Below are 15,525 nucleotides of genomic sequence, written 5' to 3' on the forward strand. Positions count from 1 at the left end.
AAGTGATTACCAAGAGCAGAGAGTATAGGGGATCTTTATAAGGCAAACATATAAGAATCAAGAAGGCTGGTGTGGCATCTATAAAAATAAAAGGGTAATATGCTAATTAGAGTGGAACATCATTCTTCTGGACATCATTCCGGGCAACCTTCCTGAGTAAACCAGGGCCTGAGGGCAGCTAGACCAGATCCTGGTGCCTGCTGGTGGCTGGAGGAGGGAAGCCAGAGGGAAGCCAGTGCCGGCAGCTTGGAGGAAGGAAGGCCTACTCTTGCACAAATTTTCAAGCATCAAGCCTCTAGTATTTGATAAAACATTCAATATTTAGAAGACTAAAATAAAATCACAAATTTATGTTAGTTTGTTTTGGTAATACACATCAGAGTTGCCACAAAATGTTAAAGCTTAAAAAAACAGAAAATTTTTACTTTTGGGTGAGAAAGAGTTAATGGTGGACAAATGTTTCCATTAAAATAAGAAAAGCTAGATAAATTACATAAATCATATTTCATGAAAGCTTAGAAAGAATGAGTACTAGATGAAATAATGTTCTGGAGTAGAGGACCTGTTTCACCAAACATGGAGACATTTGTTGATTTTGAGGGAAAGCAAATTATTGAGCTTATTTAATTAACAAAGCTTGATGAGGTGCAGGAAGCTAAATTAGTAATTTTAGTGGTTATGCTAAGCTACACTGAAAATTGAGACTGATTTTCAGGGGCTGTTTCTTGATTCCATGGCTCTGTAGAAGTCTGGAGAGTTGGGACTAGACTTCTAAAAAGGCATAATGAAATCTCCAGCAGTTATATCAACTTAGGAAGGGGGAGGAAATCAGCCTGAAACTAATTACCAACTCCTGTCTTAAGACATTTGTCAGATTCTGAAGTGATACTGGCAAGAAATTGGAAATCTGGGTGGACATTTTTAATATTCAAAGATCAATCTTGTGCAGAATTTCAAGACTGGTGAGATAGATACCTACCATGTTTTTTATCCAAAGGCAAATGGCATATACTAAAATGATAGAGTTGACCCAGGGGTAGATAGATTCAAACTAAATCTTTAAGGGAGTTCAGAAAAAGCTTATTCTCAGATTTAATTGATATGATCATCAACTCAGATTATTTGCCAAACGGGAAAAGAAAAATAGTCTAGTGAAAGATGACATCATCTGGAGTTCCATGTTCTATTGTACAGTGGTTAGCCTTCAATCAAATATTTAACAATGAGAGTTACAAAAACACAACTATAACTAAAAATAAAAAATAACCAATCAGACTTTGCTCAGTGGATAGAGTGTCAGCCTGTGTACTGAAGGGTCCCAGGTTCAATTCCAGTCAAGGGTACATGTTGGGTTGTGGGATTATCCCCAGTGGGGGGTGTGCGGGAGGCAGCTCAGCAATGATTCTCTCATCATTGATGTTTCTATCTCTCTCTCCTTCTCCCTTCCTCTCTGAAATCAATAAAAATATATTTATAAAAAGAACCAATCATAAAGGCATGGTTAATCCAGAAATTGTAGTTAGAAGTAAAGGATTTTGAAATAACTATGATTAATATGTTCAAGAATTTTTTTAAAATTTAGACAAAGTATATGAAAGTATAAAATAGTATCATAATAGTATAAAAGTATAAAATATCAAATCAATATTCTATAATGGAAAAAATGTAATAGTTAAAATCAACAACTCAAGAAATGAACCAGCAGATTGGATGCATTAGATGACAATGTAGGTAAAGCAAAAAAGAGACCACAGAATATATCTGAATAGAAGCATGGAAACTACTGAACAATAAGAGAACCCAGGGTGGTTTTCCTTAGTGGTTAGTTAGAGCATCGTCCTGCAGATCAAAGGGTTAAGAGTTCGATTTCCAGTGAAGGGCACATACCTTGGTTGTGGATTCACTCCCCAGCCCGGGTCCGGGGTGAGAGGCAACCAATCAACGTGTCACTGTTATGACAAGGTTTTTCTCTTTCCTCTCATCTCTCCCTTCTACTATGTCTAAAAAATTAATGGCAAAAAAAATTTTTGGAGGAGAATTTAAAAAATAATTGTTTTTAAAAGAGCAATAAGAGAGTAAATATGCTGGTAAACAATGAATATTCATTATACAAAGCAATTACTGTTATGCCTAAATTATATTTAGAATTAAAATGCCTGACAACTATAATGTAAAAGGTCAAAGTACAGGTAAACAGGTTTTAAAGTGTCTAAGGTTTTAGTATTATAGAGTAATTGGCAACTTTCTTTGTCATTATGCCTGTGATTATTTTGAACTTCCTCCAACATCCTACCAAATGCCTTTTCTCTTTAAACCTATGTTCCTAGACGAACTTGCTTCCTATTCATAAAGAATATTCTGACTTTTTCATGTTGATAGTTACAATCAAATTATAGACATTTACAAAAATATCTGTTTTTATTTAGAAACTAGAGGCCCTGTGCACAAAATTTGTGCACCGGGGTGTGTGTCTCTCAGCCCAGCCTGCACCCTCTCCAATCTGAGGCCCCTTGAGAAATATCTGACTGCTTTTCCTACCAGGATCGGGCCTAAATGAGCAGTCTGGCATCCCACTCACAATTGGGAACTGCTGGCTCCCAACTGCTCACCTGCTTGCCTTCCTGATTGCCCCTAATCACTTCTGCCTGCAACCTAATCACCCCCTAACTATAATACTTGCCTACCAGCCTGATTGATGCCTAACTGCTCCCCTGCCAGTCTGATTGCCCCTAACTGCTCTCCCATGCAGGCCTGGTCACCCCTAACTGCCCTCCCTTGCAGGCTTGATTGCTCCCAACTGCCCTCTCTTGCAGGCCTGGTCCTCCCAACTGTCTTCCCCTGCTGGCCATCTTGTAGTCCATTTTGTGTCCACATGAGGACAGCCATCTTTGACCACATGGGGTCAGCCATCTTGTGTGTGAAGTGATGGTCAATTTGCATATCACTCTTTTATTAGCTAAGATTAAATATGTTGGAGATACATTCTTTATACTGAAGTAACTTAAAAGGTCTCTTTGCACTGTGAACTCTTAGCAGATTCTGTTCCTTTACTCTGTTAGGTCAGATATTCCCACATCAGTACTACCTTTCTTTCTTTTTGGGGGGCAGAATTTATGGTTTTATTAACACAAATACAATGTGTACACAGTCTGTCTATTCATTTTCTTTGCTGCACAGCCTGGCATTGGGATTGGTGAATGATAGCCAGCTGCTCTTTCCACAATGGCTTTGAGGTTATTTGAGGAGATGATGTGAACAATATCAGCACAGTGAGATTTGTTCCACATCAGCAGTACTTTAAGCTCCTTGACGTTATGGACCAGAAACTTCTGAAAGCCCCTGGACACCATGTGCTTTGTTTTCTTGTTGCTCCCATAGCCAATGTTGGGTGTCAAGATCTGGCCTTTGAATCTTCTGTGCACCTTATTGTCAATGCCTCTGGATTTCCACCAGTTGCACTTAATTTTGACATATTGATCTGATTGGTGCCAGATGAACTTCTTGGTCCTCTTTTGGACAATTTTGGGTTTCACAAGGGGTCTGAGGTCAGCTATCATGCTAAGTAGGAGATGGTTTCCACCTCTACTGGCAGTGCTGAGGAAGAGCAGTGCTGCCTTTCTTGATGTAGTTTCTATACTTTATACCACAGCACTTATGGCTGTTGATATAGTTTATCATATGTTCTTACCATGGCTTCTGAAACTTGGAAGTGATTAATATATAAGCCTGTACAGATGGTATCAAGTGATGCTTATGTTGTCTTGACCTAAATAGAAGATCTCAGAATGTAATAATTTTTCTTTAAATGATGGCTCATAAAACTTTATGGATGCTCAGAAGTAATACAGTTATTTTTTTAGAGAACTATAAAGGGATATATATATATATATATATATATATATATATATATATATATATGTGTGTGTGTGTGTGTGTGTGTGTGTGTGTGTATATAGTATATATATCTCATATATATCATATCTAGAAAACAATTTAAAGAGCTTATAAGAATCTCATATTTAGAAAACTCTTTAAAGAGCTTATCATAAGAATGGAGATAAATGTATTCTTTAGAGCAGATTCCTCTGCTTTTTGTTTACTCTTTTCTCTTACTTTTAGAACCAATGAAATATAAAACTAATGTAGTATTAACCTTTAAAATAAGTATTCAAATTATCAATTTACATTATTACATTAATGACATAAAAATTTAGTATAATTTTAATCAGAAAATATTTTCATTAAAAATTAGTCTGTTTCAATAATTTAGTTTTTAAAAATTTGCATTTACCTCAATTATCCAAATACTGATTTTGTCTGTCCCAAGTGACTCTGACCATAGATAGAATAATGTTGAAATATAAATATAAAGCATATAAAGAGAGAAAAAAAATAAGTATGTTACCTGACCACTTCTTTGGCAGTGGCTGGCCCTTTTGCATGTCAGGAAACCTCTAGGTTCTTGACACATGGAGGAAAATTTTGAAGACCCAAGGCCAGGTGAAAGTGAGAACTAGGCAAGTTTTGTTCAGACAGAGAAAAAGAAGTTGGCTTCTTTTTTACAGCTACATAGTATTCCATTATATAAATGTACCACAACTTTTTTTTTTTTTTTTATCTACTCATCTATTGATGGGCTGTTTTCAGATCTTAATTATTATAAATAATGATGCTATGAACATAGGGGTGCAAATAATTTTCTTATTGGTGCTTCAGAATTCTAAAATATATTTCTAGAAGTGGGGTTGCTGGATCAAAAGGCAATTCTACATTTGATATATTTTTAAAAGATGAAAACTTTATTTATTTATTTCCTTTTTAATTTTTCTTATTGATTAAGGTATTACATGTGTTTATATCCTTACCTTGCCCCTCCATCCCACTCACATATGTACCCTCAACCCCCAGTGTCTTGTGTCCATTGGTTATGCTTATATGCATACATACATGTCCTTTGATTGTCCTCTTACCTCTCTCCCCCATCCTCAGCTTTCCCACTGTAATATGACCGTTTGTTTGATGATTGTCTGCCTCAGTATCATTCTTTTTGTTCATCAGGTTATAATGTTCTTAATTATTCATAAGTGAGTGAGATCATGTGGTATTTCTCCTTCACTGACTGGCTTATTTTGCTTAGAATAATGCTCTCCAGTTCCATCCATACTGCTGCAAATGGTAAGAATTCCTTCTTGCCAAAACCGGTTTGGCTCAGTGGATAGATAGAGTGTCAGGCTGCAGACTGAAGGGTCCCAGGTTCGATTCCAGTCAAGGGTATGTACCTTGGTTGTGGGCACATCCCCAGTAGGGGGTGTGCAAGAGGCAGCTGATCGATGTTTCTCTCTCATTGATGTTCCTAGCTTTCTATCCTTCTCTCTTCCTCTCTGAAAAAACTCAATAAAAGATATATATTTAAAAATAATTCCCTCTTTTTTTAAAGCAGTGTAGTATTCCATTGTGTAGATGTATCATTGTTTTCTAATCCACTCATCTGTGGAAGGGAATTTAGGCTGTTTCCAAATCTGAGCTATGGTGAATTGTGCTGCTATGAACATAGGGGTGCACATATTTTTCTGATTGGTATTTCTAGTTTCTTGGGATATATTCCTAGAAGTGGAATCACTTGGTCAAATGGGAGTTCCATTTTTAGCTTTTTGAAGAAACTCCATACTGTTCTCTCAGAGGCTGCACCAGTCTGAATTCCCACCAACAGTGCACAAGGGTTCCTTTTGCACCAAATCCTTGCCAGCACTTGCCATTTGTTGATTTGTTAATGACAGCCATTCTGACAGGTGTGAAATGGTACTGCATTGTCGTTTTGATGTACATTTTAGAGATTGCAAGTGACTTTTTAAGCATGTTTTCATATGTCTCTTGGCCTTCTTTATGTCCTCTTTCAAAAAGTATCTATTTAGATTCATTGCCCATTTTTTGATTGGGCTGTTGATCTTCCTTTTCTTAAATTGTATGATGGCCCTGAAAATATTGGAGATTAAACCCTTATGGAGATTACATTGAAAATATGTTCTCCCATGCAGTGAGCTTTTTTGTTGTTTTGTTGGTAGTTTTTTTTGCTGTGCAGAAACTTTTTATTTTTATGTAGTCCGATTTGTTTATTTTCTCTTTAGTTTCTAGTTGATCCCTTTTCATATTCTCAAGGGTCTTGTTTAATTTATCAGCCTTTCCTAAGACATTCTTGTAAAGCCTTAAAACTGTGGTTTTTGAATTTTATATTCATCCTTTTGCTTTCCTCCATTTCCTTCAATTGAGGCCTGCCTCTTTTTCTCTGCGTTTTAGCTGCATCCCTGAGTTGATGGAGTGGTTTTGCATGCTAAGTGTTCTAGCAGGGTCCAGTACCCCAGCCTCCCCAGTTTCCTGTGATGGATCCTCTTGGTGCAGCCCTTTGTGGGCTGTATGAGCAGTCTTGTTGTAGTTAAGCCTTGCTTGTTGTTGGTATCAATAAGGAGAGTTGATCTCTAAGTCAAATGGCTGTGAGGATCAACCGTGTCTCTGCTAGGAGGGTTTCTGTGCTCAGCTTGGATGGGGCAGAGTCTCAGGGTGGTGCAAACAAGCTTTGGTTTCCCATCAATCCTGCCCTAAGAGGGCCCTGTTTTCCGAGTCCCGAGCAATGGCTGCTGGCCACACACACCTCTGAGAGAAGGTTCCTTTCGAGTTTTACCTGCTTCCTGACAGTCCAATTTCTCTCCTACAAGAGCTGGCTATCAGTGCAATCAGGAGGTTTTGTTTTTCTCTTCAACGAAAAAACTAGCCATGTTAGCTGCCCACCCTCCCGCGTGCGCCACAAGTGATCCAATGGCATATTCAGCCACTCGCCCTTTCTGCACTCACGAATCTCCGCACCTCCACAGCTCCTGAGGCTCAGCGTCCCTCCCTCTTTTTTTTTCCTAGTTGGTAGAGCTTCCTCTCAGCCAGCTTTCTGGTGTTTCTGGATGATGTCCACTCTGTTTTCGAGTTGTAATTTTAAAATTGTTGTGGTAGGCTACATTTAGGTGTTTACCTTATGCTGCCATCTTGGTTTCTACCAAATTACTACAATTTTTATATAATGCCTTCATCATTATACCAAACAATACTAGGCAGAAACCTATTCCTGGAACTTTAACTTTTTACTGGTGGATCATCTAATGGGAAAGCTTCCTATGATACAATAAATTCAGACTGAGTCATACTGACCAGTAATACTTCTGTACAAAGAATTGAACTAGAAGCTATTAAGGCTGCATTGCAGGATTTCCAAGAGCCTCTTAATATCGTCTCTGATTCCTTTTATTATGCAAATTTAGTGAATAGAATTGCCCAGTTGAAATGACTGCCCGAACTGCCCTCTCCTGCAGGTCTGATTCTCCCAACTTCTCTCCCCTGTAGGTCATCTTGTGACAGCCATCTTGTGTCCACATGGAGTGGCCATCTTTGACCACATGGGGCAGCCATCTTGTGTATTGGAGTGATGGTCAATTTGAATATTACCTCTTTATTGTATAGATCAGGGGTCTTCAAACTACGGCCCGCGGGCCACATGCGGCCCGCAGAGGAGTCTGATCCGGCCCGCCAGGTTTTTTGGGCAGTGAGCGCAGCCGAGGTGTTACAGTTCGGCCGCCAGGACCTGCATATACACTGTCACTGCACGGCCGCTCTGACCCCTCTGCCTCTTTAAGAGCACAGTGCCTGCTGGGCTCAGAGCGTGCGATGTGCCGCCGCACAGACACATCTGTGCTGTGCTGCGCGGCAATGATGTAAAAAGGCGCCCGCTTCACCCCCAGGCAACGTGGTGTCTGTGTGCTGTGCCTGCCTGTCAGTGAGGTTCTCCTCCTCTCCCTCCACTGCCTTCACCAAAGGTCGGTCGAAAGTGCCATAGAAAGAAATTTTTGCCAGATGGGGGGTTTCTGCCTGATTGGGGGGTGGGGGGTTGGTGACTCATATGAAAATTCCCCTTTGGGGGGGGTGGTGGGGTGTTCGGTGCTGAAATCAAAATTCTGCCAGTTGGGGGGTGGGCGGGGGGGGGGGGGTTGGGAGGTCAGGGCTTCGGTGCTGAATTGCCCATATGGAAAATTCTGCCAGTTTTGGGGGGAAGGTGTTCGGTGCTGATATGAGAAATCAAAATTCTGCCAGGTGGGGGGTCGGGGGGGCTTGGACCAAGTCTCTTTGTGGAAGAATTGAGACTGACAGCATGCCGCCCCAGCCAACAGCCTTTTTTTTTCCATGAGGCAACCCTGATCGCATCTTCCTACTAATATAGCCAGGCCCATTCCAAACCAGAAAGTCAACTGCAGTGTAAAAAGACGATTAAAGCCTTTTAAAGGGGTTTACATTAAAAATTTTATATGCATTTTGCATTTCCTTTTCAGTGTTCACATGCTGATTCCGAACATATCAATTTGGCCGTTATATAGGGAGATATAACCGAACCCCATCAGGGACTGAGCTGGTCTGCTTAGAAAAGCCTGCAAGAGGTAAGTGTCCACATCAGGGGCAGAGACCTACTAATGGGAGTTCATACACTGTGTGTGTGTATATATATATATATACATATACACACACATATTAGTATTTTACTAATAGCAATTTGGAATCCCTAGGAAACAATGATGTCAAGAAAAAGAAAAATTGACTCCGAGTGTAGGATATTCAAAGAACAGTGGACTTATGATTACTTTTTCACGCGGTACAAAGAAAAAGCTGTGTGTCTGATATGCCAGAATATAGTTGCTGTGTTCAAAGAATACAATTTGCGACGCCACTATCAAACTCAACATAAAGATAAATATGATTGTTTGGTCGGAGAAGTGAGAAAAGATAAAATATTAAAACTGAAACATACACTGACAACTCAGCAAAATACTTTTGTGAAGCAGAAGCAGCTAAATATTTCATCACTGCAGGCAAGTTTTCAAGTTGCCAAGCTAATAGCGCGCAATGGCAGACCATTTGTGGAGGGAGAATTTGTTAAAGAATGCCTTCTTTCTGTTGCCAAAGAGATGTGTCCAGAGAAGGCCGATTTATTTAGTACAGTGAGTCTTTCAGGAGCTACAATGACACGAAGGATTGAAGAAATGGGAGACAATTTGCAGCACCATTTGCAAAACTCTGCAAAAAAACTTTGCTATTTTTCCTTGGCACTCGACGAAAGCAATGATGTTCGTGATTCTGCCCAACTTCTCATTTTTATGCGTGGGACAAATGAGTATTTTGAAGTCACAGAAGAGCTTGCTGCACTGCAAAGTATCAAAGGTACAACCACAGGAGTGGATATATATGAAAAGGTTTGCCAAACTGTGAATGGTTTGGAGCTGGACTGGGCTAAACTAGCCAGTGTGACAACTGATGGTGCTCCTAGCATGGTGGGGTCTAAGAGAGGAGTAATTGCTCACGTTAAACAAGAGATGGACAAACATAACCATCCTCATCCAATTGCCATACACTGCCTCATCCACCAACAAGCGCTGTGTTTTAAATCACTGAAGTGGGACTCTGTTATGAAAATTGTGGTATCTTGTGTTAATTTCATTAGAGTTCATGCACTACACCACAGACAATTTCAGGAATTTCTGTCTGAGCTAAATGTTGCCCATGAGGATGCTCTGTACCACACAGAAGTCCGTTGGCTGAGTAGAGGGAGAGTTTTGAAATGTTTCTATGACTTACTTCCGCAGATTACAGCTTTTCTACTTTCAAAAAACAAAGAAGTACCAGAGCTCAATGATGCAGAATGGAAATGGCACCTTGCCTTTCTGACAGATATAACAGAGCTACTCAACAGTTTCAGTCTGCAACTTCAAGGAAAGGGGAAGTTCATCTGTGATATGGCATCGCATGTGAAAGCATTTGAAGTAAAATTAGGCCTTCTCATCAAACAAGTAAAGGAGGAAAACTTCAGCCATCTCCCAACAATTCAAAACCTGTCAGCGGACAAACCATTGGTTGCATTCCCAAAGAAAACATGTGTGGATTCACTGGAATTGTTGCAAAAGGAGTTTCAATTTAGATTCAAAGAGCTTCATCTCCATGAACAGGACATACAGCTTTTTCGTAACCCATTTTCTGTTGAGATTGAAAATGTCCTTACAATTTACCAAATGGAACTTGCTGAACTGCAGAATTGTGACTCTCTGAAAGACGCATTCAAGTCAAGTAGCCTTCTGAATTTCTATGCATCTCTCCCCTCTGAGACATATCCAAATATCAGGAACCATGCACTCAAAATAGTAACCATCCTTGGTAGCACTTATGTCTGTGAACAGACTTTTTCAAGAATGAAACATCTGAAATCTCCAACCAGATCAAGATTAACTGATGCTCACTTGCATCACTTGTTACGACTAGCAGTGACAAATATGGAACTGGACATTGACCATCTCATTAGCCAAAAGCAGGCCCACAGTTCCCATTGAAATACTGGTAAGTGATCTGTTTATTTATAAATGTTCTTCATTTTATTTATATTGTATTTGTTACCTTTTTGCGAAATAAGGTATGTGCAGTGTGGGTAGGAATTTTAAGTTCATATAGTCCGGCCCTCCAGCTCTCTGAGGGACCGTGATCTGGCCCCCACTTTAAAAAGTTTGAGAACCCCTGGTATAGATGATTAACAATTCAGTCTCTAGAATAATAAAGACCTGGGTTTGAAGAGTAGACATTTAATAAAAACTAATATATTCTTACTTTCATAATATAGTAGAACTCCTGCTAGACAGGTAAAACTTTACCTCGTAATATGTAGTTTGGAAGTTGCAAAACACTGGCCTGTCAGTTTTTTAAGGTTCCATCCAATGCAGAAAATTTTTCATTCCATTTATTTTACTTGAGCTCAACTGTGTACCTGCCACTGTGTGAAGTGATGGAGGAACAGAAATGAATGAAGCAGTGGTCCAGCTCTTGAGGAGCTTACAGTTTAAAGAGGAAAACCAACATGGTATCCGTACCTATTCTTAATACCCAGGGTGTAGGAACACCCTGGAAATGTCCACAGACATTTGGTTCTCTGCAGCCTGAAATGACTTAGTGACCAAAGTTTATTTTTACTATTTAAACAAGTTCAGCAGATTGTTTAACAGAGACAATATCCTTTTCATATCACTCACATCAGGGCTCCTAGCGTATTACCTGGTCCTTTAACAAAAGGAAATGCACATGCTGTTCAATTGGTTGTTTTATTAAAAGAAACCTTAGTATCTCATCAGCTTTTACAGCAGCCTGTAAAAATGCTGTCTAAACAATTCTCAATCTCTTGACAATAGGCAAAACAGATTATTAAGGATGTTCCACTTGCATGTTATATCTACCTCAAGGGCCTAACACAGGAGTCAAGCCTAGAAGTTTGCTAAGAGACTATATCTGGCAAATGGATATAATGTGTTATACTTCCTTTGGACAACTTGGGGCATTACATGTCTCTGTAGACACCTTTTCAAAAGTAATATGGACTACTGCATCTATAGGAGAAATAGCAAATATTCAAATATAGGTTATTAATCATTTCCTAGCTGCTTTTGCCATCATGTGAGTTCCAAAAATTATTAAAACTGATAATGCGGCTGAAACCGGTTTGGCTCAATGGATAGAGCGTCGGCTTGGGGACTGAAGGGACCCGGTTTCGATTGTGGTCAAGGGCATGTATCTTGTTGCGGGCATATCCTCAGTAGGGGGTGTGCAAGAGGCAGCTGATCGATGACTCTCTCTCATCAATGTTTCTAGCTCTCTATCTCTCTCCCTTCCTTTCTGTACAAAATCAATAAAATATATTAAAACAACAACAACAAAAAAAAACCTGATAATGTGCCAAAACCGGTTTGGATCAATGAATAGAGCGTCGGACTGCGGACTAAAAGGTCCCGGGTTTGATTCTAGTCAAGGGCATGTACCTTGGTTGTGGGTATATCCCCAGTAGGGGGTGTGCAAGAGGCAGCTGATCGATGATTCACTCTCATTGATGTTTCTAACTCTCTATCCCTCTCTCTTCCTCTCTGTAAAAAATCACTAAAATATATATATTTTTTAAAAAACTGATAAGGCACCTGCTTACACAAGCTGTCAATTCTAGGAATTTTGTAAAAGGTGGAAAATTCAGCACATTACAGGAATACCATATATAATAATTTCCAAGGACAGGCCATTATTGAACGACAGCATCAGCAGCTAAAATCCCAACTTAAAAAACAAAATGGGGGGATGATGGAGAAATCACCTGCAGGTAGGCTCCACCAAGCCTTAATTACTTTAAATTTTTTCACTTGTGATGCTGATGGAAGGACACCTATGCAGCTACATTGGTGTCAGAATAAAACAAAAGAAAATGCTCTAGTTAAATGAAAAGATCCCAAATCTGGTTTATGGAAGGGACCTGATCCATTATTAACCTTTGGCAGAGGTTATGCTTGTATATTTCCAGAGAATTTTTCCAAACCCATGTGGATTCATGTTAGAAATATTAAACTGCAACAGGGATCCAAGAGAGAAACTAGCTATACTAATGAGGACCTTGTGCCTGGAGCCACACCATGCAGCTGCAGGCAATCAACTACCTCAGCCACAGAGAGTAGCGACTCCAAGCAATCCACTAAGGATGAGGAGCAGGAGGAAGATGAGCTGGACCACAAACAGCTCAGAGACCACCTGGGGCATGGGAAAGAAGACGATACATAATGCCTGAGAACATCTGTCTTTCTTGCCATGCTAGCAGTAATCAGCTGTATGGTAATATTACCTGGGGCAAATTGGGAAGTATTTTGGACATATGTTCCAAACCCTTCATGGGTAAGAACCCTTATGTGGGCTGATCCCCCACCTAATGTAGTCACCAATAATACCAAACACCTAGGTTATCCAGGAGGAACATGGGTGGGGCAAGGAAATAATTACACAGGGGTCTCCACCCAGCCTCCCTTTTTTTGTATGACACAAAAATCAAACCACTGCTCCTTTGTGTATAAAATTAAAGAGAGGCTTCTGGTTACATGGGCACCAAAGAAGGGGAGGCAAAAGCAAAAATACGTCTTATCATTACTTGCTCCTGGGAGAGGTGCAAAAATGTAACTAAGACCTTGTCTATACAAAAAGAAATTGACAGCCAGTTTGAAATTAAATTGCCATGGCCTAGAACAAAGAATATATTTGTATGATATTATTCTACAATGTCATTACATTTCCCCCAGATTTCTGTTACCCCCATTACCTATAAAGTACCTCACACCCTTAGGAATCAATAAAAAATCGTCTTCTTGGTGCTTAAAGACAAAGGTAACACAACTCTTGATATTTTAGAATTACAATAGCATATCGTACAATTATCTCAAACAAACTTCAAACTAAGTTTGGCAGCAATTTACAAAGGACGTGGAAAGATTTAATCCCTTCCATTGTGTAGAGGGCCCCCTAGAAAGCACCCATTTTGCCAAGAGGGTTGCTCTTCTAACAATCCAATTGCTCACAGTTGTTGCCTGAGCTTTCTGTTCATGCTAAGATTGAAGCGTTGTGGTGGCTGGTACCATGGATCTGTCTCTTGCCCAATGGTGTGAGCTGGGCCTCCCTGAAGAAGAAACCTGGTTTCCCCAAGATATGTGATCAGTGCTGGGGCCCCGCCAGCAGGCGAGGGTATCCCAAGGCAGGTGCTGGACATGGAAGCTATGAGGGCATAGCCTACCAAGGAGACAGAACTAAATCTCACATCAACCTACTTTGCCCTGGAGGATGGCTGGTTAGCCAGAGATGGGTAAGATTTCTCCAGAAAGGAACAACCTAAGACAGGCACAGTCACAGAGGGGCAATCAGGAGATAACTTTGGGGTCAACAAAGGTAGGGAACCCTCACCCCCTAACATTGTAAGGGCTTTAACCCTTACCACTTCTGAGGGAAATCTCCTGACCTCATGGCTGCTTCACTTCCCATGCCCAGCTCAGATTGGAACCCAGGCAACAGACAGAGACTTGGCCAACAACAGCTGCCCTATATCTAAATCCAGCCTAGCACCAGAAATGCTCAGAGCCTACTAAAGAATGCAAGATATCCTTTCCTCTGATATTTACAGGGTAAACTAAGATTGTTGTTAGGGTATTAAATTTGACAGTAAAATAGTAGTCAAGTTTTCAGCAGTATCAGTGAAGAAGTTCTTTCAGCATATGTCTGAGATTTTGCTGCCTGTGAATTCCTCTTGTATTTTTATGGTTTCCCATCTTATGTTAAGTCCTGTATCCATTTTGAGTTTATTTTTGTGTATAGTGTAAGTTGGTAATCATGTTTCATTTTCTGGCATTTATCTCTTTAATTTTCCCAACATCATTTATTGAAGAGACTGTCTTGAGTCCATTATATGTTCTTGCCTCCTTTGTCAAATATTAATTGAGCATAGTGGCTTGGGTTGATATCTGGATTCTCTATTCTATTCCATTGATCTATATGTCTGTTCTTGTGCCAGTACCAGGCTGTTTTGAGAACAGTGGCTTTATAATACAGCTCGAAATCTGATAGTGAGATCCTAACTACTTTGTTTTTTTTTTCCTCAGGATTGCTGTGGTGATTCAGGGTCTTTTTTTATTCCAGATGGATTTTTGGAGAGTTCATTCACTGTTGGTGTATAAAAATGCCATAGATTTCTTGGAGTTAATTTTGTATCCTGCTACATTGCCGAATTCATTTATTAAGTCTGTGAGTTTTTTGATGGAGTCTTTTGGGTTTTTTATGTATAATATCATGTCATCTGCAAATAAGGACAACTTTACTTCCTCTTTTCTAATTTGGATGCCTTTTATTTCTTCTTCTTATCTAATTGCAATGGCTAATATAGTTCTATGTCAAACAGGAGTGGTGAGAGTGGGCATCACTGTCTTGTTCCTGTTCTTAGGGAAAATGGTTTTAGTTTTTGTCCATTGAGTATGATGTTAGCTGTGGGTTTATCATAGATAGCTTTTATTATGTTGAGGTATGATCCTTCTACTTCCCCTTTGCTGAGAGTTTTTATCAAGAAAAAGTGTTGGATTTTGTCAAATGCTTTTTTTGCATCAATTGATATGACTATGATTTTTATCTCTCAATTTGTTTATGTGATGAATCATGTTTATTGATTTGCAGATACTGTACCATCCTTGCATACTTGGGATACATTCTACTTTGTCATGGTATATGATCTTTCTAATGTGCTGCTGGGTCTGACTTGCTAGAATTTTGTTGAGGATTTTGGCATCTATGTTCATATTGGCCTGTAATTCTCTTTCATTGTGTTGTCTTTACCTGATTTTGGTATTAGGGTGATTCTGGCTTCATAGAAGGGGTTTAGAAGTGTTTATTCCTCTTGAATTTTTTGAAATAGTCTGAGGAGGATAGTTTTAGTTCTTTCTTGAATGTTTGGTAAAACTCCACTGGCCCAGGCTTTTGTTTGCTGGAAGGTTTTTGATGACTGCTTCAAGTTCTTCCATAGTTATTGGTCTATTGAGCTGTTTATATTCTGCCTGATTGAGTTTTGGAAAGTTATATTTTTCTAGGAATATGTCCATTTCCTCCAGGTTGTCCAGTTTGTTG

At 39.6% G+C, this 15,525-nt stretch overlaps 1 protein-coding gene and 1 pseudogene across 1 annotated transcript; one reads left to right on the plus strand and one right to left on the minus strand.

Moving 5' to 3' along the window:
* Positions 1-3,102: 3,102 nt before the first annotated feature.
* Positions 3,103-3,557, minus strand: LOC118728460 (annotated as a pseudogene).
* A 4,803-nt stretch (positions 3,558-8,360) lies between these two features.
* LOC123653085 (general transcription factor II-I repeat domain-containing protein 2-like) lies at positions 8,361-10,584 on the plus strand. Its single transcript, XM_045587438.1, has 2 exons — positions 8,361-8,468; positions 8,595-10,584. Exon 2 carries the CDS (start codon positions 8,601-8,603, stop codon positions 10,404-10,406), a length of 1,806 nt encoding a protein of 601 aa, XP_045443394.1. The 5' UTR covers positions 8,361-8,468; positions 8,595-8,600; the 3' UTR covers positions 10,407-10,584.
* The last annotated feature ends 4,941 nt before the right edge of the window (positions 10,585-15,525 follow it).

The sequence above is a fragment of the Pipistrellus kuhlii genome, unplaced genomic scaffold (assembly GCF_014108245.1).
Source record: "Pipistrellus kuhlii isolate mPipKuh1 unplaced genomic scaffold, mPipKuh1.p scaffold_m20_p_3, whole genome shotgun sequence".
Lineage (NCBI taxonomy): Eukaryota > Metazoa > Chordata > Mammalia > Chiroptera > Vespertilionidae > Pipistrellus > Pipistrellus kuhlii.